The sequence below is a fragment of the Pezoporus occidentalis genome, unplaced genomic scaffold (assembly GCF_034315485.1).
Source record: "Pezoporus occidentalis ecotype Australia unplaced genomic scaffold, CSIRO_AGI_Poc_V1 ctg37, whole genome shotgun sequence".
NCBI classification, from domain to species: Eukaryota; Metazoa; Chordata; class Aves; order Psittaciformes; family Psittacidae; genus Pezoporus; species Pezoporus occidentalis.
In genome coordinates this window covers 2,632,162-2,657,887 of record NW_026915691.1, presented here as the reverse complement: position 1 = coordinate 2,657,887, position 25,726 = coordinate 2,632,162, and the positions used below count along the sequence as shown (strand labels likewise).

General features: G+C 46.7%; 2 protein-coding genes across 4 annotated transcripts in view; one reads left to right on the top strand and one right to left on the bottom strand.

Annotated features, from left to right (window-relative positions):
- Window positions 1-76: 76 nt before the first annotated feature.
- LIMK2 (LIM domain kinase 2) overlaps window positions 77-25,726 on the bottom strand; it is a 31,668-nt gene continuing 6,018 nt past the window's right edge. For 2 of the 3 annotated variants that reach the window (XM_062631247.1, XM_062631246.1), the window contains exons 3-16: window positions 15,656-15,791; window positions 14,286-14,395; window positions 13,854-14,042; window positions 13,319-13,424; window positions 11,783-11,979; window positions 10,879-11,065; window positions 8,422-8,508; window positions 7,596-7,727; window positions 7,272-7,328; window positions 7,018-7,083; window positions 6,024-6,198; window positions 4,606-4,661; window positions 2,626-2,783; window positions 77-2,091 (exon numbers count right to left, since the gene is read on the bottom strand). In XM_062631247.1, coding sequence (XP_062487231.1) covers window positions 1,935-2,091; window positions 2,626-2,783; window positions 4,606-4,661; window positions 6,024-6,198; window positions 7,018-7,083; window positions 7,272-7,328; window positions 7,596-7,727; window positions 8,422-8,508; window positions 10,879-11,065; window positions 11,783-11,979; window positions 13,319-13,424; window positions 13,854-14,042; window positions 14,286-14,395; window positions 15,656-15,791 — 1,813 coding nt within the window. In that variant the 3' untranslated portion in view covers window positions 77-1,934. Of the gene's footprint in view, window positions 2,092-2,625; window positions 2,784-4,605; window positions 4,662-6,023; window positions 6,199-7,017; window positions 7,084-7,271; window positions 7,329-7,595; window positions 7,728-8,421; window positions 8,509-10,878; window positions 11,066-11,782; window positions 11,980-13,318; window positions 13,425-13,853; window positions 14,043-14,285; window positions 14,396-15,655; window positions 15,792-20,814; window positions 21,445-25,726 lie in introns of those variants that run through there. The other variant, XM_062631248.1, reaches the window with a different exon arrangement.
- On the top strand, window positions 710-25,726 carry LOC134170136 (uncharacterized). The gene is made up of 6 exons (XM_062631262.1): window positions 710-818; window positions 3,309-3,496; window positions 16,957-17,091; window positions 17,885-18,093; window positions 24,034-24,100; window positions 25,346-25,726. The coding sequence occupies exons 2-6, from the start codon at window positions 3,327-3,329 to the stop codon at window positions 25,689-25,691; spliced, it is 927 nt and encodes a 308-aa protein (XP_062487246.1). The 5' UTR covers window positions 710-818; window positions 3,309-3,326; the 3' UTR covers window positions 25,692-25,726.

Here is a 25,726-nt window from a genome sequence, read left to right as displayed (position 1 = left end):
GCTGTTCCCATTTTGTGACAATAGAAACCCAAGCAAGTTACAGCTTCCTGCTTGATGTAACAGAGGCAACCAGATGTTGTTTTTGTAGCATGTTTAATGCTTTTTAATTTAGTTAGAACATGGAGCTGTGCAAATCACAGTTCATAACCCCCACCCACACATCACCCAGGACTCTCCCCTTCAGGGGTCCCCTCACAAACCAACCTGGAAGGGGAAAAGAAAGGGCAAATCCTATTAACAATCCTGAGTCCACTGGACCCAGTTTAGAGAGGCTCCTCCACCGACTCACAGCACAGGGAGTCCCCCAGTGTTTCTAAAACACCACTACACAGACTAAAATCACACCCCCACACTCACACCTTTTGTCAGGTGATGGCTGGTCCCATGTTATGTTATATAATACTTTAAACTCATGGGTAGGGGAGGAAATCAAAGTAACAGCAAAGACTAACACCCATTCCCCACCATTCAATACTGAAGGGAGTGGGGAGAGAAAAGATCACACTAAAAATCAGGTTAAACCAAGGTGTCTGTGAAACTTGAGAGCAGGACTTGAGCCACATTTTGTTCTGTTCTGCCAACCATGTAAGCTACTGCAGCAGTAGCTTTCTTCCTTCTCCCTCCAAGGGAGGAAGTAGAGAAGTGCTGGAAGAGAACATCCCCCCAAACACACCCCTCCCAATGACTCCAAGCCCTTTTTTCTCCCCCAAAGCAGGGAATGACCCTGAGGAAAGTTTCTGCTTGGAGAATCAGCTCAGGTGCTGCAGCAGCAGAGGCAAGAAGGACCTTCAAAGGGAGCAACTGCAGGAAAGGATGAGGTAATGGCAACTGAATTATTAGTTCTCCAGCTGCCACTCCTGGGAGAATGGGACATTCTCCAGCACTTTTCTGTTCATGACAAGTCCATCCTTTAAGTAACTCTGGGGTTATCCCCCTTTGTCATTGTCCATGCACAAAGTCTGAGCCACTTCAAACCCTTGGTTTGCTGAAGAGAATCTTCTGCCACCCTTTCTGTCACCTCATGTCCACAGGCCGAGAGCTCAGGCAGCTTCAGCACTCCAGGGATGTCCACAGTCAGTGCTTAGCACAGTTTTACACATTCGGGTTCAAATACTTTCACCTAGGTTAAGGTTCTTGGGCAGGCAGACTCACGGTGCAGGCTCAGGGTCTGAAGATGCTCAAGCAGCTCACCTGCCTTGATCACCATTAGGAGGGGCAAGCAGAGCTCAGTCTTAGTGTTTCTAGGCAGGCTTTTGGAGGTATTCAGAGACAGAGGCAGGAAAAAACCCACAAAACCAAACTAAAACAAGAATTCATACACGCTTCCCCACAGACAAGGTATTTCAGGAGAGCTGCCCAATTCCTGGGGCTTTTCAATTCCTCCCCTGTGATGCACCTGGAGGCCAAAATCTCAGTGGGTTATTCTGGAAAGCACATGCACAAACACACACACACACACACACACTGTCCTGGTGGGGCCTTTTGCTGGATGTCCAATTTCCCCTGCTGTCTGTGCAGGGTAGTCAGTGGGAGAAGCAGTTCCAGAAGTGCTGGTCCTTACCCAGGAGAGTCTCCTATAGCAAATCCCTCCCTGGCAGACAGGCCAGGGTGGCTTCACAGCTTGCAGCCAAGTTCTAAGGCACCACAGTTAAGAAGCCTGGAAAGGCCAGAGAAACACTTCTCAAGCCATAAAAGTAGTGTTGAGCAGCTTTCCTAGGTGCAGTTGGCAGGAAACAGCCCATTTTGCTTCTGAAACATGCCAAAAATCCACAGTGAATCATATGTCCAAGAGGAGGGGTGTTGGGTGGGGAGAGAGAGGCAATGCAGCAAATGCACAGCGTGGTGCTCCATTAATGCCCTGGAAGTGGCTGAAGTGCATCTCCCTCCCTGTCACTCAGCTCCAATGAAGCGGGGCAGGCAGCAGGATGAGCTGACTAGGTTGTGTTGTCAGGTAGCTTGTCACGGTTCAGTCCATACTGCACACTCACGTTGTGGTCCAGCTCCTCCAGCTCAGATGGAAGGGGGATGGCAAGTTCTCCCAGGTAGAGGGAGAGAGCTTCAAATGAATCTTCCAGCTTGGAAAAAGGGGGCCTAGAAGCAGCAGTGAGGAAATGTGAGTGGGAAGGAGGAAGCACAGCAGCATCTGAAAAGGTTGAGGCACTTGTCCATCCAGCCACTGTCCCACGCACAGAGGTGTGAGCAGGGACGTGATCCCTCCCCATTCAGCTTCTGAGACTGCAAAGATCCCATCTGTCTGGCTACCTGTTTTTACAGCTGATGACCAGGGAGGTCTGGCTCTTTTGGAACCCACTTGGCATCAACTCTGGAGGTGAAGCATTCACCTCCAGAGCTGGTGCCAAGGTCTGCCCCTACTTTTAGTACATGAGAAACCCTGATCAACCACTCCTCCTCTACCCTCTGTCTCAGGAACTGTTTCAGAAACCTCCACCATATACAGCAGTCTTTCCCAAGCTAATAAGTCTTTAGTCTCTCCTCACATGTAAGCCTTTGAGCATTCCCACAGGAGCCCTCTTCCACCCTCTGTGCAGAGTAGTTCTTCTACTAAGGGGATAAAGACACATCCTCCAAGCTTACAAAGAGCAGCCCTCCAAATCCCAGCCCTACCGGCTCTCTGGTTCCAGTCTGCAGCAAATAGCAGCCAGAGGGAAGAAGGCTGGAGGACAATCAGCAGGAACAAACTTCTCCCAGAACAGCTTGACATTAAGGCCAAAATCCAGTGTGCGTGGGAGACAGTCCGGGTCGGCATAAACCTGGCCTATGATCTAGGGGAAAATGAGAGAAGAGCTTAAGTACAGCAACAGTTCCAGGGTGTAAACAAATAGAGAACATCAGCACCAGGCAGGGGCCCCATCAAAATATCAGGGTGAAAGGGAAAGAGCAGAAACACTGTTCCTGCTTTCCAATGGGGCCAGTTGCACACTGTACTGCATACAGACAAACTGCATGTTAAGCTTTTATGAGACGTGGTGATGTGGCTGCTGTTGTGAAGGAAGGCCCAGATGCCTTCTCCATCTCTGCAGGGTCTTTGCTAGAAGATGCAGGGTGATGTGCACCTCCCAGAGAGCTCAACCCTGTCTTCCTGCTGGGTCAGCAACTGCTGTATGCTGCTGGGGGTGATGCAGCCCCTCCTGATCACAGGTAACCAACACAACCTGCATCACCATCCCATCTCTCCCCTCACACAATCTTACCACACCACCAGCAAAACTCCTTTCTATGGAGCATGTCCTAAGTGATGCTGTGAAGTCAACAGTACCACATATTCTGACTTCCTCTGTTACTGGCAGATTCAGCTCCACAGCCAGATGGGAAGGGTGGAGAGAACCACCAGAACCAAAGCTCAGGAGGTTGCAGGCAGAGCTGCTGGAGGAAAGGGCTGGGTGGAAGAGAAGGAAGCCCTGCCCCAGCACTCACCACCTCCAGCACTAGAGGACTCAAAGTGTAATAGGAGGGAAGGAACCCACAGCACAGAGCAGTCAAGGTCAGTGTCAGTACAAATGCTCACATGGGGAAGAATTTTGGGTTTGAAGCCTCACTGGTATTACAAAGAGGGTGTTATTTATAACCACCCAGGCTCTTCTGTGCCAACAGCTCAGCAGGACAACCACATCCTGTAACTAGACAGTGGAACGCCCATTATGTATTTTGGCAGGATTATTTCCTTATCTGTTTGAGTGTGTAACATCTTTTTTTAGCATCTTTATCTTGGTGACAAGCAAAATGTGCCTGTGATCCTACCCCTATTTGTCTGCTTTCTTTGCTACTATGTCTTTTTTTCTAGATGAAACAATTGTTATAATTCCACAAACAAATTTTTCAAGTTCCTGAATTTATCACTCACAACCACAACATTCTCTGAGAGGAGAGCCCAGCATAAACAGAGCTCCAGATGAGGCCACAGAGACATATGCACAGATATTTTATTTGTCCTCTTCATTCAGACACTGAAGATGAAACTGTGCTGGTCTTCCCTGGTGTCCCTGTAACTGCTGTGTTATCAGTACATGTAACACTCTGCCTTTCATCTCTATTTCAACCGTCTTACCTTTTAAACTGAAAATACCTTGCAGCTTTTGACTTGTGCTCTTTGCTCTGGAGACAGAAAAGACTGCTATAATGGTAAGACTGTGCACTGGCTCAGAGATAAACTAAGCCAACAGACTTCAGGGTGCAAGCTTCATTAATCGACCTGCAAAGAGGTTTCTGTTCCCCATTCTTTGAAGTGAAGTGCCATCCTCAGTGGAGGCCCTGAATTTGCTGAGATACAGCTGACTGGTCTTTTAATGAGGCAGTAGAAGAGGCAAAAAGTATCACAGTTTTAGGGAATATATCTATTTTCAAATGGATACCAGGGCTCAGTCAGAACTTGATGGACTTCTTAACAGTTACTCTCAGTCCAGGAAGAAACAAAACAGTTACCTTCCCTGAGGAAGCAGAGCAGGGTGAGCCTGTAGTCCCAGCCTCAGTCTCTGTGCTGTTAGGTCAGAGATTGCAGACTCAGAGAAATAGCTGATAAAATGTGTGTGAGAAGATGGCCGTGGGGAAGAGGTCTATTAAAGATGCCATGTAATGTCCTGGCCTTACCTCACAGAGAACAATCCCAAATGAAAAGATGTCCACTGTCTCATCGTAGCTCTGTCCTGCAGGAAACATAAGACATTCAGATTTGGGAGAGACAGTTCCCCACCCAGCTATTTCAGCATCTGCCAGTCCAAAGCTACTTCGCCTATTCCCTGGAAGGCCCTAAAACAGGAGACAAAGCAGGGTTTAAATCTGAGCAGGGCCAGCTGCCCCAAGACATGTATACCGACTGCATCCTCCTATACACTGCCACTGCTTGTTTTAACTCCTTTCTTCTAGTGGGGAATTACAGGGACAACAGAGGGAAACTGTGTGTATCAGAGGTCTGAGCAAATCCTAATTTTAACTGTGGAAAGCTTCTGCCCGTTCCCACTGATTGCTGTTCTAGTGCATCTCTACAGTGCAGAGTCATTGTTCAGCTTCCCCAGCAGCCAGGGAATGCCCAGTCCCTGCTGCAGTGACCGCAGATATAATAAATGACACACTGGCAGCACTTTGAACCTGGGAGAGCAGGCTGGCTCCAGCAGGCCATTCTCTGCTTACAGACGCACCCCTCCCCAGCCAGTATCTGGTAAACAACCCTGCTTTCAGAGGTGATGTCAGATTATGCTCTTGCTGGTCTCTTTGACAAATGCCAGGTCTGAGACAGGCTCCGAGAAGCAGCCTCAGACTCCTGTAGGGCCTGGAGGCCTTGAGAGAAGGAAAACAGAACAGCACACAAGAAAGCTGGGGAGAGGAGCCCAGTCCTCCCTTCCCTGGCGGAGACATCTGATGTCATAGCTAGCTAAACTGGCCAGACAGACCTGCTTATTAGGAGGAAATTGTCTCCACTGCATTTCACCCTTACCTTGACTCCTGCAGGGGCAGATTTTTCCCTAAGGGTTCATCCTTAATGCAATGGAAGGCTGTGTGCCAAAACCAGATTGCCCTTCACTTGGACCACTCCCACCCCAGTCCTGAGGCTTCAGCAAACGTGGCAGCAGACGGTTTCTCCCTGGATCTACATGACAGCACATGTATGCCTCATCCTGGAGTTTGATGATTCCCTGTCTCAAGGGACAGTTCCAAAGCATGAGGCTATAACAGAAATTGGTCTCAGGTTCAGTCTTATTTCAGGCCTCTTTTGTCTTGCCTGTTATCTAGATCAGAGCAGTTTAGGCCTGCTGCCCTCCTGAAGAATCCTCCTGTCAAGCCAGAAGCATTACCTCAGCTGGTACAAAGGCTTATCAGGTCAGGTACTGCAAGAGCAGTGCAGCTAGGGTACCTGTGTGTATAAATAAGCTTGCATATTAGCAGGTCTAAAACCATAGACCCTAATAGGTTTGGTTGTTACTAGGGCTCATAAGCTTTCAGTAATCTTATCATCCCTGTACCTTGTCACAGGCTGTCACCTCACCTGCACCCTGGTATCGGTATCTTACCATTGAGCATCTCTGGAGCCATCCAGTATGGGTTGCCAACCACTGTGTAGCGCTTCTTCCTGTCACTCTTGCGTAGGGTTCGTTTCTTGGCCGATGGCTTCTCCAAAGTGGGCTTTTTCCTTTCCTCCACAATCAGCCGAGACAGACCGAAGTCAGCCACCACCACGGTCTTATCCTGCACAAGGGATTTAGTACAAGCCACCGATTATGCTCAGCTACTCTGAGGAGCAAAGAGCCTGCAATTCCTCTTCGCTGTCAACTACACTGTAAGGGAAACTAACAAGATTTCCTGCAGCCAGGTGAGCACAGCAAGCTGCCTAGATACCCAATTCACAATCCCAACACATTGTTTCTTCTCATCATTGTCTTATTTTCTGTGTGGTCACTACACTAATGCCATCAATTTGGCTACTTTTGCCAGGGCAAAGCTGGACCTTTCTTTTCAGACCTTCCTATTCTACCTGGCCAGGAATTAGTTCAGACTTTCATCCTGGGTCATTTGAAGCCCACATGCCAATCTCATATTTCAGCCAGTGAACAAAGATAAGGCTTGAGGGAATGAAACTACACAAAAATCTTGTGGCTTCCTAACATATCAAAAAGAGAGAGCACACACCTGTGCACACACCTGCACACCTGTCTGAATCCTGAGTGCCAATAAAAAAGTCATCAAGTGGTTGAAAGAACAGAAGCAGCTGCAGAGAACATTTCTTAGTTGAGATAAGAAACAGAGCTGAACTAACTCTCCTAACAACACTGTTAATAGGAGATGCTATGACAGGAAAGGGGATGAGAGAACAGAATGAAGAAACAGGGAAAGCTAGATTAGTCTGGGAAATCCTATGTGAAAATGAAGCTCCCTTGTTTAGGGCACTAAAAGCCTCTCTGAAATCAGTTCTATTCTGACAAAAGAGGAAAAATCACATGGAGAAAACCAAGGGAGGAAAATGACAAGGAGGGGAGCAGCATGCTGTGGGGAACAGAGGTAGCTCACCAACTTGATTAGGCAATTGTGTGAATTCAGGTCTCTGTGAATGATGCACATGGAGTGCAAGTAAGCCTGAAACAGAGAAAGAAAACTTGGCATTAGGGATTTCCAGGCAAATGTGTCCCTTCACATTTAAAAGGCCTCAACAGTCAGATACTAGTAGCCAGACAGCATCCAAACCCCCTCATACATCACCCTACTGACGTACCTAACCCTGACCCTGGAAGGTCACTCTCTGATAAAGGAGCAGTCCAACTCACCATTCCAGAGGCAATTCCTTTGGCAAAGCTGACCTTCTGCTCCCAGGGAAACGGGTCCTGAAAGACAAATCCTCAATGGTCAGAGCCTGTCTTCCCAGCCAGTTAGTGACAGCAATTCTTCTGCAACAGGGACTCTTGCAGCAGTCACAGAAAGATGATACAGCCCCAGGAAGAAAGCGATTTCTGCCTCGGGCTACCCACAGGTGTGAAGAAGTTTTTCCACACAGCTCCATAGGAGAAGACTAACAAAGTACCATAAGGCTGGTACAACCAACACCACAGTCAGCCTCATTGAGCAGAGGTCTACCAGGCTTCCATACTCACCGCATTACGAAGGAAGTCTTTCAGGGTGCCTCCCTCGATGTACTCAGTGAGGAGATTCAGTTTCTTGTCCTTGTACAGTACACCAATGAACTTCAGCACATTGGGGTGATCCAGGCTGCGCATGACTTTCACCTGGGAAGCAGAGACATCCCACCCCAAAGAAGATAATGAAACAAGTCCTGGCAGATCTGCTCTGTGCTGACAATGCTAGAGGTCCCCCCTGGGGATCACAGAGTACACTCAAACCCTAACTTTAAGCAATCAACTAAATGTTGCCTCTTCATTTTCATGCTGTGCAATTAACGTGATCTTAGTCTTTAAGGAGAGCACTCTTGAGTTTGGCAAACTTTTAAGAGGCAGGAGCTCTCCAGGGCAGCTAACTGGTCTGTGCAGTATGTGTCAGGGCTGGAATAGCAGCATTAGGTGTTTAGGGAGCTGCCTTTAAGCTAAATCTGACTTTAAAAAGCATGGTAGACAGTCAACAAGAAAATAGTTTATATACAGCAGGAGTCTTAAATATCTTACAGATACTGGCCCTCATCATTTGTATTTATGCACAAGGCTCAAAGATAAATCCTTTATGTAGTGCACAGCTCCACTTGCCTCAGGCTGATTTTTATCACTGAAAAATTAATGAACTGGGAACTGAAGCCATGTCTAGTGTTCAGTGTGAGTCACACTTTGTTGCAGCAAACATTCAGCTCATGTCAGCTTTTCCTTGTGTGCTGTCTCCCTCCTCAGTGCCTTGATTCCTGCCAGGATGCTGGCACGATCACTCTATGGGTAAGATGGAAGAGAGTTCCACACACTGCAATCTTACTCCTACCTCTGTCAAGAAAGTCTTCTGTGTTTCCTCATCACAGCGGATCAGCTCCTTCATCACCATCACCTTTCCTGTTGCTTTGTGAGTCACCTGGTGGAAACAGAAACCACAGCTACAGGCAGGGCTCAAGAATACATAGCTCCAATGCTCTTGCAACTCTTCTGAAAGAGAGGGTAGCATTCCCTTCCATACAGAGCAGAAAATAGATGGGAGAAAATTCTGAGCCTGGGGATCTGCAGAAAAGAGCATAAAATATCTTCTTGCAGAATTCAGCAAAGATCCTGTATGTAAAACAGAAACTACCTAACACTGACAAAGGATCATGCCAGGAGACAACAACATCCCAAGAACCAGAGCTGAAGTCTCCACATTAGGTAGCACAGGGCTGAACATGAATACAGGCTGTCAAAGCCTCTGAAGGCATCAGTTCTATACTTGTGCATGCCTTAAGTTCCATTCCAGAAAGTATTTGCCCAGCATGATGCTCACATTTTGTACCCAGACCCTAACAACTACATTCTGAATCAGCAAAGGAACACACATTCACTTGCATCAGAAACCAAACCAAACAACCCAAATCTACATTACTACATGCTTCGGTTTTATGGGGACTCTGAAGCCTGATGGTTTCTGATGAGCTTAAAGAAGTTACTTATGTGCAAGCAGAACTGGGATATACAGGCTATTCAGTTAAGGCAGAAAGAGGTTATTTTACCATGCTCCTAGGGAGCAGTGTATTGCTGCCTGCAGGGAATGTCCTAGAATTGTTTCAAACACACAGAAACCCACTATGGACATCAGGTGATACATTTTCTGTCTCTGGACATGGAAAGCCTTTGCAGTTCCTCAAGAGCTGTTTGCCTGTATCCAACTAGTTCCTGGCATTTTGCTGTATTCCAGAGGTTTCTTTTAACTTGCTCTGCCTTGCTTGCACCAGGTGCATGAGTGAGCAGAAAGGGTCCAAATTCTGACAGACAGGTTGTCCTGGAAATCCTCTCCCCTTCATTTGCTTAACTTGGACAGCTTTGTCTCCCTAAGATCTGCACCTAACTAAACTGCCACCTTCTGTCTAAGAACAGAAGGGAACTATTGTGACCAGATACAGGACTTGTTGCACCAGAAGCAGTCAATCTGAAGCTCAAGAAAAGCCTCATACCCCTTAAAATGAAAAGCCTTTCAGAAAACCTCTAGAACTGCAATCCAGAACACAAGACCCAGTTACAGTACTGAGGAAGTTTATAAGCTCTTGCAAACACTGTGGCACACTAGTTCTGTTTAGAACCACGGGACATAACATGGCTGATACAGGTGGAATACAAACGCATGGAATAACACAAGAAAAGCAAGAGTACAATATTCTGCTCCCGCCTGAAATCAAGCACCCATAAACAAGTAGCGAGCCAGGGAACACTACACATTTCAGCCAGGGACATGAAAGCCAGGGACATCTAATACCCAAATATAAAGATAAGTGAAGAGACAAAGACAAGACAAGGCTATGTGGAATTCTTAAGCTGACATACCAGCAAAACTGAAACAAGTGTCATCATGAACCTCCAAGAGGGCAATTTTAACTCCCAGAGCATGCACCAGAACAGGATGGCTATTGGGTAACTTGAGCAGAAAAACAAAAGTCTTTGTGCCATTAACTGTGGGGACACAGATGACAAAAGCATGCGACAGAGGAAAGGTTCTGCTTACCTGGGCCTGTTATTTCTCTATGAGCAGAGGAGAAGAGAAATGCTCATTAGTATAGATCAAAAGCATTGGGTCTGTAGTACTGGCTCACCACCTCCCATGGAAGCATGAGATGAATATGGTGGCTGGACACCCGAACTTTATACAGGTGTAAGGAGAGAAGTCCCACACCATGGTGAATAGCTGCTGAAGCACCCTCAGTCAAGACTGGGGCTTAAATACAAGAGAACTGCTATTAATGGAGATTTTTAACCGTGAGAATCATGCAAGGCCTGACCACTAACAGCACACTGACAAGTTATTTAGGCTCTGCTGGGGGTTCAGAGGTGGTCACTACATCAGCCTGGCGAATCATCCAGCATGGCACACCAAGGGGGGGTGAGAAATGCTGTACTGGGAAGTTGAATGCACCTCTTCATAGGAAAGATGCTTGTAAGAGAAAGTGTAGCTTGCTCCCCATTCTGCCACATTACCCAGGTGAGTGCTGTGACACAGGCACTCTGCAGTTGTAAATCTGAGTCAGGAGATCAGTATGTATGCCCAAGGTTGGCATTCAAAGGGGAATTCAAGATTGCCTGCAGCCAGAGACACTCACGGTCAGGGAATGAAAGAGAAATGGATCTCACTGAGCAAACCAGGTGAGTTCCATCACCAGTCACTATCAGCAAGACAAAGGCCACTGAGACAGTGGTAAAGGATCCTGAGATAGGCAGATACTGCTGTAATCAAAGTAAATGATGAATGCCTGGGGACCTCCCTCACCTTGATTGCTTGTCCAAAAAATCCTTTTCCTAGTACTTCGCCATGAATCAGGTCACAGGGCCGGAAGATTTGCTGGGAGCAGCTAGAAGAGGATCGCAGGGATTCCGAACGACTGATGTCACGGCTCAGGAGGAGCGGTTCCTTTGGAGAACTGGGACCAGGAGACTTAGAAATGCTGTTACTTCGCCTAGAAAACAAAGGAGACAGAAAGATCAGGGAAGCTGCTAGGAAACTTTTTGTCCAACATATCCCATCATTAGCTCCTAAAGGTCATTTCTAGATGTGTTTCAGTGCTCTTTGTACCTCAAAAGCCAGATGCTCTCTCAGAACCATGGAAGCTCTTTACAAACCTACAGCAGCTTCTAGGTCAGAACTGCCTAACAGCAGCACATCTCCTGGACTGTCAGAGGTGGAGCTCTGTGAACAGGCGGAGGAGGAAGCTGTGAAGACACAGCACTTGCTATCTCTAAACAAAGATTAAAATACTGGTAAATGACTACGTGAGCAACTCAGTGCCCCAGACTAGGAAGACGAGGTTTTCCCCAACTCCCACGTCTCAGCCATATCCCCTTTAAGGACACATTCTTCCTCAGCCATTTAAGGCTGGTAAAAATCAGATTTTTCCATTTGCTAACTGCAAAACTTAACAGCTTTTCTATGTTAAATGTTGAGCTCCATATTTTTTATTAAAGAAAGTTTGCCATCCGAAAGGTAATGGAGAGAGTACACGTCAATAGCTCAATCTGAAGCTCTCCACTGCTTCACCAGTGGTTTATACCAAGGCTCATATCAGAGATGAGTCATGTCTCCGCAGGGATGTGCAATCCTAAGGCACAGAGCAACCCAGCCAGGGAGCAGAGGGCAAAGACAAGCAAGGTCAGAGGCAGCACTTCCAGGTCTTCACCTGAGGGAGCGCCGTCGGAGCGTTCCTTCCAGGTTCTCCTTGATGTCCAGTGGCGAGAGGGAGCGTGGGGAAATGGGCGCCTTCATGTGTGTGGGAAGACGGGAGTCCAGACGAAGCCTGTCCAAGCGCTGCGAGACAGGGTCGTGCTCTATCAGCAGCTGAAGCGTCTGGCTTGTCTTGCGGATCAGCTCCTCCACCTGAAATCAAGCCAAAGCACAGGATGATAGCACACAGGAGGAACACAATGACAGGCGACAGAGGAGATGCAGCAGAACGCCCCTCAGCAATCAGAGTAGAGAGTTCAGTGACAGCACTCCACAGTTGTGGTTTAGTTGCATGCAGGCAGATCAGGGTAGTAATACAGAAGTTGTTACGCTGTTCAGATCCTCTCCTTTCTGGTCACTACAAATGACCTGTACAGAAAAGGTGTGGACAGGGTAGAGAAGGTCCAGAAAAGGGTCACAAAGATGATCCAAGGACTGGGCATCCTGCTATATGAGGAAAGGCTGAGAGAGGGGGGGTTCTTCAGCCTGGAGAGAAGGTGGCTTATGGGAGAGCTGATGACCATGTTCCAGTATTTAAAAGGTGGCTACAAGATGGAGACTCCCTTTTTTACAAGGAATTACAAGGAAAAGATGAGGGGTAATGAGTACAAGTTACTCCCGGGAGATTCAGATTGAACTCAAGAGGACAATTAAGAACAATAAGCCATTAGGATAATCTCCCCAGGGAAATGGTGGATTCCCCAGCACTGAACACTTTCCAGATTCGGCTGGACAGGGTGCTGGGCCGTCTTGTCTAGACCACACGTTTGCCAAGAAAGGCTGGAGCAGTTGATCCTGCAGGTCCCTTCCAACCTGGTGTTCTGTGGTTCTACAGAACAGTTTTTTTCCAACCCATCTCAGAAGCGTTGCTAAACGATGCAAGCTTCCATCCTGAACAGGCTGCAGAAACCTGCTTTGCGAAAGCTACATGGAGATTTGTCTGAGAGGTGTCTACTGTGCTCCTCTTCAGCACCGACAGTAAATAAACCCCATGCATAGTGAAGGCAACGGTACTCTCACTGCACTCTTTCAGCATCACCTGTTATCTGCATAAATACAGACATCAAATACTTTTACTTGTAAATACAGACATCAAATACCTTTTTTGCAATGAGAAACTCATCTCTAGGATCAGCTGAGGCTTTGTCTATTAGCAGCTGCCTCTGAAATGATCAGAACAGTGGACTTCACTAGCTATATATGAAGACGCTTCACAGCCTCTCTGTCCTCTGAGATGTCACAGCCCTACACTTTTATTACCTCCCTTCTTGTTTGAATGCCACAAAATCAGAACTGCATCGTGTTTCCAGCTGTACATTTTCCTCTTCAGCTGCAAGGGGTAGCAAAGCTTGTCTTCATGCTTATTCCTACTTCCAGCATGAGTACTATGGGTGTACACACACTGTATATAGGGTGGGAGAACAGTGCCAAGAAACAGAAAAGCTGTAGGAAGGCAGAAGAGAAGGAGGCTTCAGAACAGAACTCTACCCACCTCCTCCACCTGTAATGTACGAATAGGAGCTCCATTAATCTCCAGGATACGATCTGCAGGGTGGATGGCGTTCCGGACATCTGGGCTGATGTGCATCCTGTTCACTCTAAACATGGGAATTACAGCGTGGGTATGAAGTCACTTTAGCCAAAATGATAAAAAACATTTGATCTCTGATGCTCCCTTCATATCGGTGTTTTGAAATAAAACCATGCCAATCTACCAACACAGGGAACTACTGTTAGACCAAGCGCGTAGGTCTGAGCTGCTCTTCATTTGCCCAATGACAAAAATTGTTAGTCCAAAACAATTCTCCGAATGTTTTGTGTTTGGTGAAGAATACAGCTCTGAGAAATAAAGTTATCACTTAAGGACATCACAAGAGTGAAATGGAGACCAAACACAAACATATGTCCCTGTTGGGCTGAGACAGGTCCCCTCCACGGTTAAAGCAGCCGGCAGGACAGCAGTGCTGCAGAATTACCAGCTCCCTCAGCACAGACATGTCCATTACACACAGCATGGTCATACTCACTCTTTCACCTGGACACCAGTGGCATAGCTGGAGCAGCCACCTTCAACAGACACAGAGAACCCCCTCTTGCCATCGGTAGCTGCTGGCATGGAGATGAGGGTCAATGTATAAGGCAGCTGCTCACGCAAAGACTCAGTAGAGTGTTTTTCTATCATCGGTGTCAGCACAATCTGGTTATGGCATTTTCCACTAAAAGAAGTGAAGAAAGTCATTATAGCAGTGCCCTATCCCCCCTGCCCAACTCGCACTTGTAACTTCTTTCATTGACATAAGTTTTAGCTTTTAGTGCATACACCATTCCTCCCTCCCCCAAAAGGCAGCTTCCTGGCATTCCTTAGTGTAGCATTGAGCTGGCCCACACTGAGCCAGCTAAACATGGCTTACACTCCCAGCAGGGAGCAGCTCTGTGGCAAAGCGTGCAGCCCGTCTTACCAGTAGAGACTGGAATGTTGCACGAGTGCGTAAGTGTCCCCATCTTCAATGATCACTTTGCAGCTCATACAAGCAAAGCACTCCGGGTGATACTTGTATTCGCCAGCCACCTACAGACAGAAAAGGGAGTAGCTTAGCAGGGCCAAAACCCATCAGCAGATGCAGCTATGGCTTTCCTCTCCTGAATATGTTCATACAGATCTCCAATCAAGTGGCATCTTTTTACTGCAGAATTATATTACTCCACTCCACCTTTCCTGAACACCATCCTTGGCACCCTGTTTGCAAATCTTCCCTGAAACAAACACGTCAGCGTGCAAAGTAAAGCTTATGTCAGGAACCTCTGCTATATTTGGCAGCTGCGCAACTATCAACCCCAGTTGACAGTCTGCTGCAGACTAGTAAACAAGCTATTAAACCTATTAAACCTTCCTGTTCAGTTGCTCTTGGCAAGATAACTAACGTTATGCCTGAATTCATAGGGCTGAAAGGGCTTTTTTTCTCTTGGCAGACAGGCAGAGCACAAATTCAGATACTTTACCAGCCAGCTGACAGGGAAAAACAGGCGAGTTGAGACTGAGACAACAAAATACCTTTAAAGAGTATTTTTATTCATTGATCTGTTTTTCTCTGTTCCTTATGAGAACTTCTCTTATTGACAGTATTTTGCAAAGACTTCTGCAGGTAATGAGAAATCATCTGTGCTTTTCTCAGTACTCCCCTTTGAGGTAGCAATCACTACTGAGTACCATGCTGCTTTTATTTAGGCCTCAGAAAAATGATGGCTGTATTTCATTGACAGTTTTAAAGGTTAATTATTTGCAAGGAGGGGAACATTTAAGTGAGCTCCATATCGTGCAGGCAGAGTTCAATGCTTCAACGCAACTGGGGCTAGCACTATTTCAAGACACTTCAAGAAACCCACTCTGGCCACAGTATAGGTGGGATGTGGATGGCAACCTTCCCCAAAGCCAGAACCTGCTGCTTATGCTGGGCTGAGAGATTTGACTCTGCAGTGCAGTGGAAAATCACCCCTGGAAACACTGAACCACTGTGCTAAAGAAACTGATGTCCCCTTAATCACCTTCCTACTTCTCATGCTTGTGCATTTCAGCACCTTACTGTCTTTGATGCTTCAGATCCTCATAACCCCCTCCTGTAAGAGCTACCCCTGTTCAAAAGTAATATTTCTCTAGAAGGTGCACACACAAGCCTCATTTCTAATCCCTGATTAGAGATTAGCATAGTAAGGAGACTATTACCTTCAGTTTATTTGGTTATCTCAACAGCTATGGCAACTCCCAGACAAGCTGGAGGAGCTGGAGGCAGGCATATCCTGCCTCCAGGCAAGAGTCCTTCCGAGTCCTTACCATCACAGGTCCAGTCATCAGCAGAGAGCAGCCATGGCAGAATTCCCCAAACTTCCCCCAGTAGTCTTTGTGACAGTACAGCTTCCCATCTTTCTCATAGTACCAGTTAGTGAGGGGATCCTGACATTCAGAGCACCTTGAAGGAAACAAAGGAACAAAGTTCCAGTTGGCAACAAGTCACTAACCAATGAAAACGGGCCTCTCCTGCACGCAGAGAACATTCAGCAGCAGCTCACCATCAGCTCTTCCAGTTATGGATGTGCTGAACCCCTCCATTTCCCAAAGCCTTTTCAACTGAACTAGACACAAGGTTTGTAAGGAGAGGTGGTATCACCCAATGCAAAGGAAAAGACAAGCTTCCAAAGTTTAAAGCAAATCCCATCATTTATTAAAATGCACCAGTAAGTTTATAAATTCTGCATGACAGATTCTGCTCCTGTGCTTTCTCCCTCTTCCTGGAAGCAAGCTTCCAGCTGCAGGGCTGCCCTGCACACAGGGTTCTGCTGTGTTTCTATAGCATCACGCTGTTCTTGTGCCAGAGCATCTATCTCCTCAGCCAGTTTAGGAAGCAGGACAGAGGCAGGACCCACTTTCCTATGCAAAGCAAAGCCAGTTTTGCTTTGTGGAAAGCTTTTCTATTCTTCTGTAGGTAGGCCTCTCCCAGAAGGTAAACTGCAGCACTGTCCATTTGAAGGAGAGTTTTCAAAGCAGTTCATCCTTTGAACTCCACATACTTACTGCATTCGCCAATTAACAGTGATGAAAGTCTTCCACCTCTCCCCACCAATTGCTTTCCCTTTCCTTCTGCTGATGACAGTACATGAGACAAAACCAAACATAACCAACCAACCAAAACAACCACAAACCCCAAAACAAAACTAGTTGTCTAATTTCATGAAGGGAGTCTCAAAATCCTTCTGATACCAGTGGTAGCTCCTGTTCAACAAGCAGCCATTATTAATCCTCTATCTACCCTCCCTTCCTTCCCAAAAAAAAACAAGGAAAAAGGTGCAGCAATTCTACTACAGACGTTGTTTTATCAAATCACAAGCAGAACCCAGATCTTCAGGCTTCCTGAATAATCCTGCCTCAGCACCAGGCAAGGGAGTTTAACATCTGCAGTGTGAAGGTGTGACTTAATGGAGAGATAAGGCACAGACAGCAGTTGCATCACTAAAGAGTATTCCATTAGCCCTGGGCAGCATGTTCTCACACTTTAAAAGGGAAATTAATCTGGTGTTGGTATCCGATATTAGTAATCTGGTATCTGGTATTACTAACCTGGTATCTCAATTTCTGAGTACAGAATCCAAGGCGGGTGAGTCACCAATAACTGGTTCAAAGGAACACCTCAAGGATCGTTGCAGTCAGCAAGATGCTTTCCCAAAGGAGGAAGGAAGAGCTTCCTCTGTCCCTTACCCCAACAGCTGTCTCAGGTACTGTATTGGAGGGGGACCCCTACGACCACAGTGGGGGTTTCAGTGTGTGTGTGCCCCCCTAGAAAGCACCAAATGCACTGAGGTCAGCTAGTGGCAGAGAAGGTGCACATTCTACATGCTGCCAGGTCTACCATGTTGTAGACTTCATCTTTCACAAGCTGCCTGAAAGCTTATTTGTGCCAGAGACATTCCTTGGAAACTCCACCAGCTTGTAATGAGTGTGATCTGTGAAGCTGGTCGTGCTCCAACATGGAGAGAGTTATTTGCTCCATCTCAAGAGACTGTAAAGCAACAAGGTGAAGCTGCTTGTAATCAGCCTATGGTTTTAGGGAAAAACATACCTCATGAGGTATTTAGTGCTGTTCCCTACCCTCAGGAAAGTTGTTCCTTCTAATGGATTTGGCTCTGACAGTGTTTATTCTCCCAGCTGAGGAACTCCAAATCCTGTTCCCCCTCAGCCCCCCTTTCTTCAGTGATGGGAAGGAACTCCAGCATGTGCAACAGGCCCTGCCAATTTTGTCTGAGGCAGGGGGAGCACTAACTTGACACTGCTATACTATACATGGTACAAGCATCATTACAGCCTCAGCCTTGGGGCACTGTCATAGTTACACCCTGCTCATGGTATGCAAGAGACCTAGAAGGCATTGCAAAGCGTTTTGCCTTCACCCACTAGCCTTTGGCTTTCATTTGCAGTAAATACCCCACGCTGAGTGATCAAGTAGGTGAGTGGGAGGGAGAAAAGAGCAAGTGGAGACTAACAGCAAAGATTTCTATCACCTTGTGGCAGGAACATCTGGCTCAGCATGGACAAATCGGATCCCTCAGACTTATCCGACTCCTGCGTGCATGCCTGTACCAGTGCGTGCTTCGAGGGTGATTACATCTTCAAACAGGGAGCTGTGACCAGACCTGCACTTGGGATGCAGACAGCAACACTGGAGACTGCTCCACCAAGACCACAAGACTTCGCTGCCTGTCCAAGTTCTCTCCAAGCAGGTGGGTTATTTATTTAGCTGGTTTTAAGCACAACACCCTCCCTTCCTCACCCCTCTTCAATTTCACCTTCAACAGCTCCTTTTTTCTCCCTAAGAAAAATCTAAAATCACTGCAAAAGCAACAGACCTGCAGCTCTGCTTAGATGGGTTCCAGAGGGTCACATACAGTTGGTCTTCTCTTTACCTTTCCCCTACTTCTTCATGGTTTGATTCCAACCTTACAGCACTTTGATTAGTTTGCTTCCATCCAGAAATAAGCACTGGTATCTAATTTGCAACACACCCATAGCAAAATGAAGGTAAAGGGGTGGAGCCAGCAAGCAGTCAGTTCTTTGCTATGCAATTAAACAAATCTGGGCAGGACAAGTTTACAGCTTAAGGCTCAGAACCCCACCCAGGGCAATGAGGCAATAGGAACAAAGCAACCAGCCCAGAGAGGGCAGATGCTGGTAATGGAGCTAAGTGGCTGCTTCATTAATGACTGCAGCAAGAGGACATGGCCATGGCCCCTATTGCCAAGCAGCACCTTCTGTTGTTACTGGCCATGCATTCTGCAATGGAGAAGAGGCTTTAGATTTGCCAGGTGTGGAGAACTGGCTGACAGCACACAGGTACAGCTTCAAGACCTGTTTCAACTATTTCAGTGCCTTCACCGAAATGATAAAGGTACCACATGACTGTTCCACATGACTCTCATGAAGAGATATGTCCTAAGAGTTATCACTGCTTCCTTTGCCTCCTCAATCAGAGTGTGTGGCACTGCAGCACTGCCATTGCCAGGGCTCGCATCAGCTGAGACAGAAATACAATTACTTCCACAGGTATTAAACACCAAATCTTTGCCAGTCACCACAACCAAAGGAAAGGAAGAGGAAGATTTCTTGCTCCTCTGTCTTTTATTAGAAATCACTATCTTCTCCTAGATAATTTGTTATTACAGAGTAACAAAGCAGGGTAATGATGTTTCTTGGAAGACTGGTAACAGCCATACCTGAGGCGTTCCCTCTTGCTGTCCAGCCACCACTTCCAGAGCTGCAGAGCCCTGCTCTGATTATACAGTCCCATACATTATGATTCTTCACTTCCCAGCCGTGGCTATAAAGATTAAGTTAATCTGCATCCCACAGCCATCCTCCAGGAATCCCAGACAGCACCGAGTGCAGTGTTCAGCCCTGATGCTCTGTAGCACAGCAGGTGCAGAAAGAGTTCACAAATAGCTCCTTGATGGCCTCTTGTTTTTGGGGGGGGGGGGGGGTGGTAGGAGGATCAGGTCACACAGGTATCCAGCCTGGTTTTCAGTGAGATGGGAGAGTCAATTGATGTGGCATCTCTTTTACATCTAAAATGAAAGCTAATACCCTCATGGAAGCAAAGACATCCCTGGCACTGAAGAGACAGATCCCTTTGAGAAGGGCTCATTAACAAAATGCAGCCCTCACACATACTGTCAGGCTGGATCAGTTAACGCTAGACAGGCTCAGAAGAGCTGTGGTGCCAATTCTGCAGCAGAGCAGGGGAGAGGACAGTCACACAGACAGAAAGCTGCAGAGTAACACGTAACCCCAGCTTGTAGCTAACCCAAAGGTTTAGCAGAGGTGTGTGTGCTGGCTACACAAGAGATGCTAAACAAGGAAGAATGGATGCTAGAAAACAGATTCAGTACTAGAAGACAGAGTGTTGAAACTCTGGCAATGCAAAACCATTTTGAGACACTTAGGAGAAGGTGTACCTATGGCCTACAGTAATGCCCTACACATAAGTAACAGCAGTCTTCTTACTTTCCTTCTTCAGAAAGCTGATGCTGTTTCAGAAAGTCTCCTAAAGAAGCTTAGTAATTGCACAGTGGTATTTACTCCTGTACTAGACTGTTTTAACAAAAGGTTCCTTACTCCCAAAGCAGTACAAAAGTGTTTGCAGGAACAGGATCAATAATGAGCAAATCGGAGCAGAGGGGATAGGAGGGAGACAATGAAACTGCAAGCTGTGCCCTTCCCCATCCATTCACCTTATCAGCACATCAGCATCAGTCACGGTACTGAGCTCAGCCCTACTAACAGTTTTCACTATGTAATGCAATCAAAGCCTTATTCTGTAGCTGTCACCTTTCTCAAGCCTCATTTGTTCAACTGGACCAAGCATGGTTGGTTAATACAACTAGAGTACCACAGGAAAAGAATCTTTTCCACATAAGGGAAGTGTGCTGCTTGTCCCTAGTTATGTGCAAAGTACTTATTTCTTTTCTCAAAAAGATTATGCACTGCCCCACAGCAGATTACATCACCTCGAACTTCCAACAGCAGCAACTCGCCTCACCCTGTACGATACCCAAGCACAAGTAGCTTTGGAAGAGACGTACGCAGCAGCAGCCATAGTAATCTCATTCCTCTGGTGGCAGAGCAAAGCACAGGGGCACAGGGTAAAGCGGCACATGTAGTGTTGCTCTGCAAGGGAGCCTGCTTGCTGGGCTGCACAGACACCGTCTCACAACACAGGTGCCATACCCTTGTACCAGGGAGCTGCAGAGGCTGGTAGTAAGGATCTTTCCCATTGCCTCCTCCAAGCAAGACAGGATTCCAGTTTGAGGCCGGCTGTTCCCTGCACACAAGCACTGGCCCACATTCTTCACACCTCACGTGCTGACTGCTTAGGATAGGGTAGGGTAGCATTACAGGGGGTAAAGCAACACTTGGAAGGTTGATTGCTAATCCTGCACAAGACTTACCGAAAGGGATCCTTGGGAGCGAAGTAAGCTGGGGCAGACAAGTAACTTCCCATCTTCAACACTGGATAAACCGGCTCAGCCACAAACTTGTCCAACTGCCTCTGAACAGCTCTGTTCTGCCAACATGGCAGCAGCCTGTGCTCATTTAATCTTGCGCTGATTCAGATACTTCACCTCTCTCTGAAGCTGCCCAAGGAATGCCAGGTCTCTCGGCTGCTCATTCCTTTTCAGACTCTTCCTGGCTCTCATGCCTATAACCATCTTCTCCTGCACCCAGTGGCAGCAGCACCCTTGGGAAGGATACAATAGCGGCTGACCGGGCTAGTTGGACATGCTTCTGGGATAGTTCTTGCAAGCTCTGCTGCCTGCTAACTATTGTCAAGTTTTCCCTTCTCTGGTTCCACCCAAGGGTGGGAGGGGAGGAGGAGCCATGGCAGGAGCACAGCCTGTGGCTACAGAGCCCGAATAAGCTCTACTTCTATACCAGGGGTGGAGCTTTGATCCAAAGACGGGCTGTGTTAGTTAAGTGCTGAAAGATAGCAGCTTTTGCCAAAGGAAGAGCCAAGTGCATAAACGGGAAACTGCTCTTTGCAGCAGGGCACATTCTGATGGGGAATGCCAAGGAAGGCAGTCTGACAGACAACTAGCCGCACCTCCAACCACTACATACCTTCCTAAATCCCCCACAGTGACTGGGCTTAGACTGCCTTCACAGTACCTACAATATGTTCATCCTCATGCAGCACACTCTCAGTGTGCTTCATCCAAAGAAAAATCACTTTCTTTCCAGCACTCTTCTAACAGAGATCATTGCAGTCATTTAACCTAATCTTAAATCTCCTGAATGGAAGCTGAGAGTAAATCAGCACAGACGAGACCTCTCTCCTGCTCACAGCACATGTAGTTTTAACATTTTGCTTGCTCTGAAGCCAAGCATGATCTCTTAACAGCTAAAGCTGTTTGCAAGACACTCAGAACTGCAACAAACATACGTTGCTACACTGAGCCCTCCCATTTCTGTACAGTCAGCAAAGCCTGGCATGCCTGAACACAGCCTGAAAGTAATGCTGTGTTCCAGAGGCAAGAATACTCCAATGTGCTTTTACTGGAGATGCTTGTTCAGCTGGCGTATTGTTCAAGGGACTCTTGGGGCTGCAACGAGGCAGTCTTGGCCCCAGATTTGACAGCTGCTGCTCTCTGGTGAAGTAAGCAGAAAGCCAGGCAGCCTTTCGGGTTGCTTTGCCTTGGTTTTTGACATTTCATAGGCAGTCACCTTTCTGGAAAACAAAACAAGACCCCCACACCACATCCAAAACAAAACCCCAAACAAACCACCATCGTTTCCACCCATTCTGTGCCGTTTCTGGGCCTTGGCTGTAAACGTGCAGTGAAGCCTAGTGCTGCAGAGCCCGATGTGGTTGTCAGTTCCAGCACGGGTCTAATTCCTTCTGACATTTCACACAGCTCTACTGGAAGCAGCAACACGGTGAGTCTGTGTCTAGGAATGCGCTCTGGTCTCCCACATTCTCTATATGTTGCGTGCTGAAAACGCGCCAGCGCTCACACTCCAGCACTGCCCTGGCTATCAGCACCACCGCACAGCACACACGTACCGCCCGTGCATCGCAGAGCCCCTCCCCTGCCCGCTATCACCTACAGACAAAGGCTCTTCCCCGCAATTCTGCTGCCATGGGCTGAACTCCCTCCAAGGGGGATTCCACGTGACCCCATAAATCCCAACTCTGCAGACGAAACCTTTGAAGAGCTGATCCGCAGATGTGATAAGCAGCCAGCTAGTCTGTGAATGAAGCCAGCAGATAAAGCCCGACTTCAAAGTAATAAAAACCACCCAGACAGCTAAGCAACTGGGAAGGGATTTTGTCTGAGACTTCCTTAAAGCCAAAGGACACACAGTCAAATGCCTATTTAAACAGGAAACATCAAAATGATTCTACTTTTGCAGCAGGCCCCAGTAAGTTACCTTTTCCTATACTGAATTCTCTTGTTACCTCTTGCCTTTTTTTCTGTCTCTTTATTGTGTGAGAACACAATAGCTCTGATAATAGTGCTCTGGAAAAGCTGTTAATGTGTTCATACATCCTAGATCTGAATTCCTGCCAGAATGACTGTACTTCAGAGATGCTGATAAACAGGTGCGTGGGGGGGAACCTCTTCTATGTAATTTTACTGATACCATCTCCAGGGGCCAAAATGCACTGCAGCAAATTTAACACCATCTAAAGTCAGATACCAGCATCTTCTCTCTTGCAAATGCTGACAGCATTTCCACTACAAACATGCAGCCATCACAGCGGAGTTGCGATGTTTCCTTGCTATGGTTTAGATCTGGACAGTATTCTTTTTGCCAGTAAGAAGCCTGAAAAATGTACCTAGCAAATAAAAACCAGCAAATGAAAAACCTCGACAATGACTTAATGTGAAATTTATTGCAAACCAAGTCGCAGCCGTTAGTTTTATCCCCACAGAAATGCACCACAGCTATTGTGATATTCCAGTGATTAACCTCTTAAACCAGCTGGGGTTAGGCTGCACATCCAGACACCCTCTTTACCACACGGTTCAGGCATGTCTACAGACAGATGTATTGCTCAGCATATCTACCAGCCCTAAGATAGACAAATTTATCCTGGCACAGACAGGCACTTAGGTATGTGTGGGACTGGTATAAGCTGGGGAAGAGGCCTGAAGTCTGCAGCAAGTCTTTGTTTCAGCATGGGTGCAGTCTGGAAGCGTTCCAAATACTTTAGTACAATCCCAACACCTCATTGTACTTCCAAGGCACTTATACATAACACGTGCTTTGCTGCTGTTGAAAGTCAGCCCCTCACTTGAGCTTTGAAACTAATACTGTTTGATATGCACATAGCTCCGAGTGAAAGCTCCTGCACACAGCTCGAGTAAATCAAAATGAACAGTGAAGTGAAGCTCATCTTCATTGATGCATCTTACTTATAAGCAGCAGCAGAACTTCATACCCACACAGTGATAACTTCTGGGTACCCAACATCACCAAGCACAACGTTAGGATGGAGACAGAATTTTAATCTCCACCATACTTGCCTAATGGCTGCAGACCTCCTGAATGTGTGTAGGCTGAGAAGCAAAGCAAAGAAATTCAACCTAAACTTCATAGGTTATATATGGTTTTGGAATAGTGACTTCTGATCTGGTAATGCACTGCTACTTTTGTCTGTGCAGACCGCGGAACTCCTCAGGGAAGGATCCTGTCTCACTCATGTGGAAAGCCTACCACATACTGGGCTGTGTGAGTAATTCCAGTTACCTTGACATAATAATGCTCTGATAACAGTGCCCTAAAGGACAAGCTGCACAAGTCAACTAAAAAAAGCCCAGACTGGAATGTCCAACTCCTCCTTAAATATAAAGGCTCCTCATTGGTGTCCTGTGGCTGATATACTGCCCTGAGGAATGTGGCTGCTTTCACCTGCAAAATGCTTCATTGTTCCTTTGGATTTTTAGGCTCTTGAACAGACAGGGTGATTTGTGTACAAACAGGCAGTTGGCAACTATTTCTCCTTAAATCTGATAGTGAGCTGCTGAATTTCAATGCTGATGGAGACACCATCAAAGAGACATTCCCAGGAGTCTGTAGGATTAGTGGAGGAGGGTTCTCACCTTTGAGGCCCTATCATTAGCTTTCTGTAACTGCCAGAAACTGGAGAAGACAGAGGAGATTCTTGTCTTCCTTCTTTTACTATAGCAAAACTGACTTTTGTTACTGATCTCCTCTCCCATCTCCCCCAAATTCAGCTGCTGTGTGTACAAACCTGACTGTTCACAGCTGAAAAGCTAAAAGAAGATTCAAAGCATCAAACATCCCCACATTTCAAATTCATCTCAATACACACCTTTAGTTATCAACGTTTGAGCCCCCCCCCCCCAGAAAATAGGTCTAGAAAATAGAGTCTATAAGAAAAAGCTTGGTCCAGGGCTTCTTCAGTCTAGGACAGGCTGATGGGAGATTGCTGCTTTCAAACAGGAATAGGTTATTGCAATAACAGAAGGGAAAAAAGCTTTGTTTTCCATTTGGCCTGGGAGACCAAAAACCTCCAGTGATGGGAGCTTGTTAGGAATGATCAATTCTAAGCCATAGAAGTTACTTGCTTCAAACGTAAGTTGAAGCTCAGTAGATATCGTCAGAACCACAGAAAATAGATTTAGAAGATACCCACAGAAGTCATCTAGTTTATCCTGCAACCCCCAAACCAGCAATAACTATATACATTCTTACTACAAATTTGCTTTCTTGCCTTCCCCTGCCCCCCAAATGGAAAAAGAATCAAAGTGATTCACTAAGTTTTGCTGAGCAAAAGATATTTCTATAGCACACAAACTATGCCATTCAGTATAGAAAAATCACGGCTTTGTAAGACAATCAAACCACTAGACTTGGCAAATTAATAGTGGTTCTCTTTCTGCTCAGTAGCCTGGAGCTGAGGCATCCCCTCGATGCACGGGTAGCTAATCCGGTTCTGGTTTCTGTCCACAGACAATTGTCCTGCTGCAGAGAGCACACAGCGGGTGGGAGACGAGGGATTCTGGGAAGAATCTACTTTCAACCTTGTTCCACTCCTGAGAAACAGTCAGAAGGAGGATTTATTTCAAATTCACTTCAGAATACTGGCAGGGGACAGAGCCAGGAGCTCTCCTGCGCTCTGCCAAAGCCCTTCCAGTTTTCCAAGTATTCATTTACAGAAAACAGCCTTCTGGTGGTTACAGTGCTCCTCGTGATTCAGCTTCTAGCTCCAGCAGAGGTTAACACAAATGGAAATGAAGTAATACACTCAAAAAGAGTGCAAATACCCGAACCCTTAGCAATCTGTCAGGTGGACTGATTTAACTCTAGGTAATAAAGCAATTTCTATTGTGA

Coding starts and splice junctions, on each gene's coding strand:
- LOC134170136 (XM_062631262.1), top strand. CDS start 3,327: ATGGGAAGGGTGGAGAGAACCACCAGAACCAAAGCTCAGGAGGTTGCA. Junction 3,497..16,956: donor GGAACCCACAGCACAGAGCA/GTCAAGGTCAGT, acceptor TCAATTTCTGAG/TACAGAATCCAAGGCGGGTG. Junction 24,101..25,345: donor CCTACCACATACTGGGCTGT/GTGAGTAATTCC, acceptor TTCTGTCCACAG/ACAATTGTCCTGCTGCAGAG.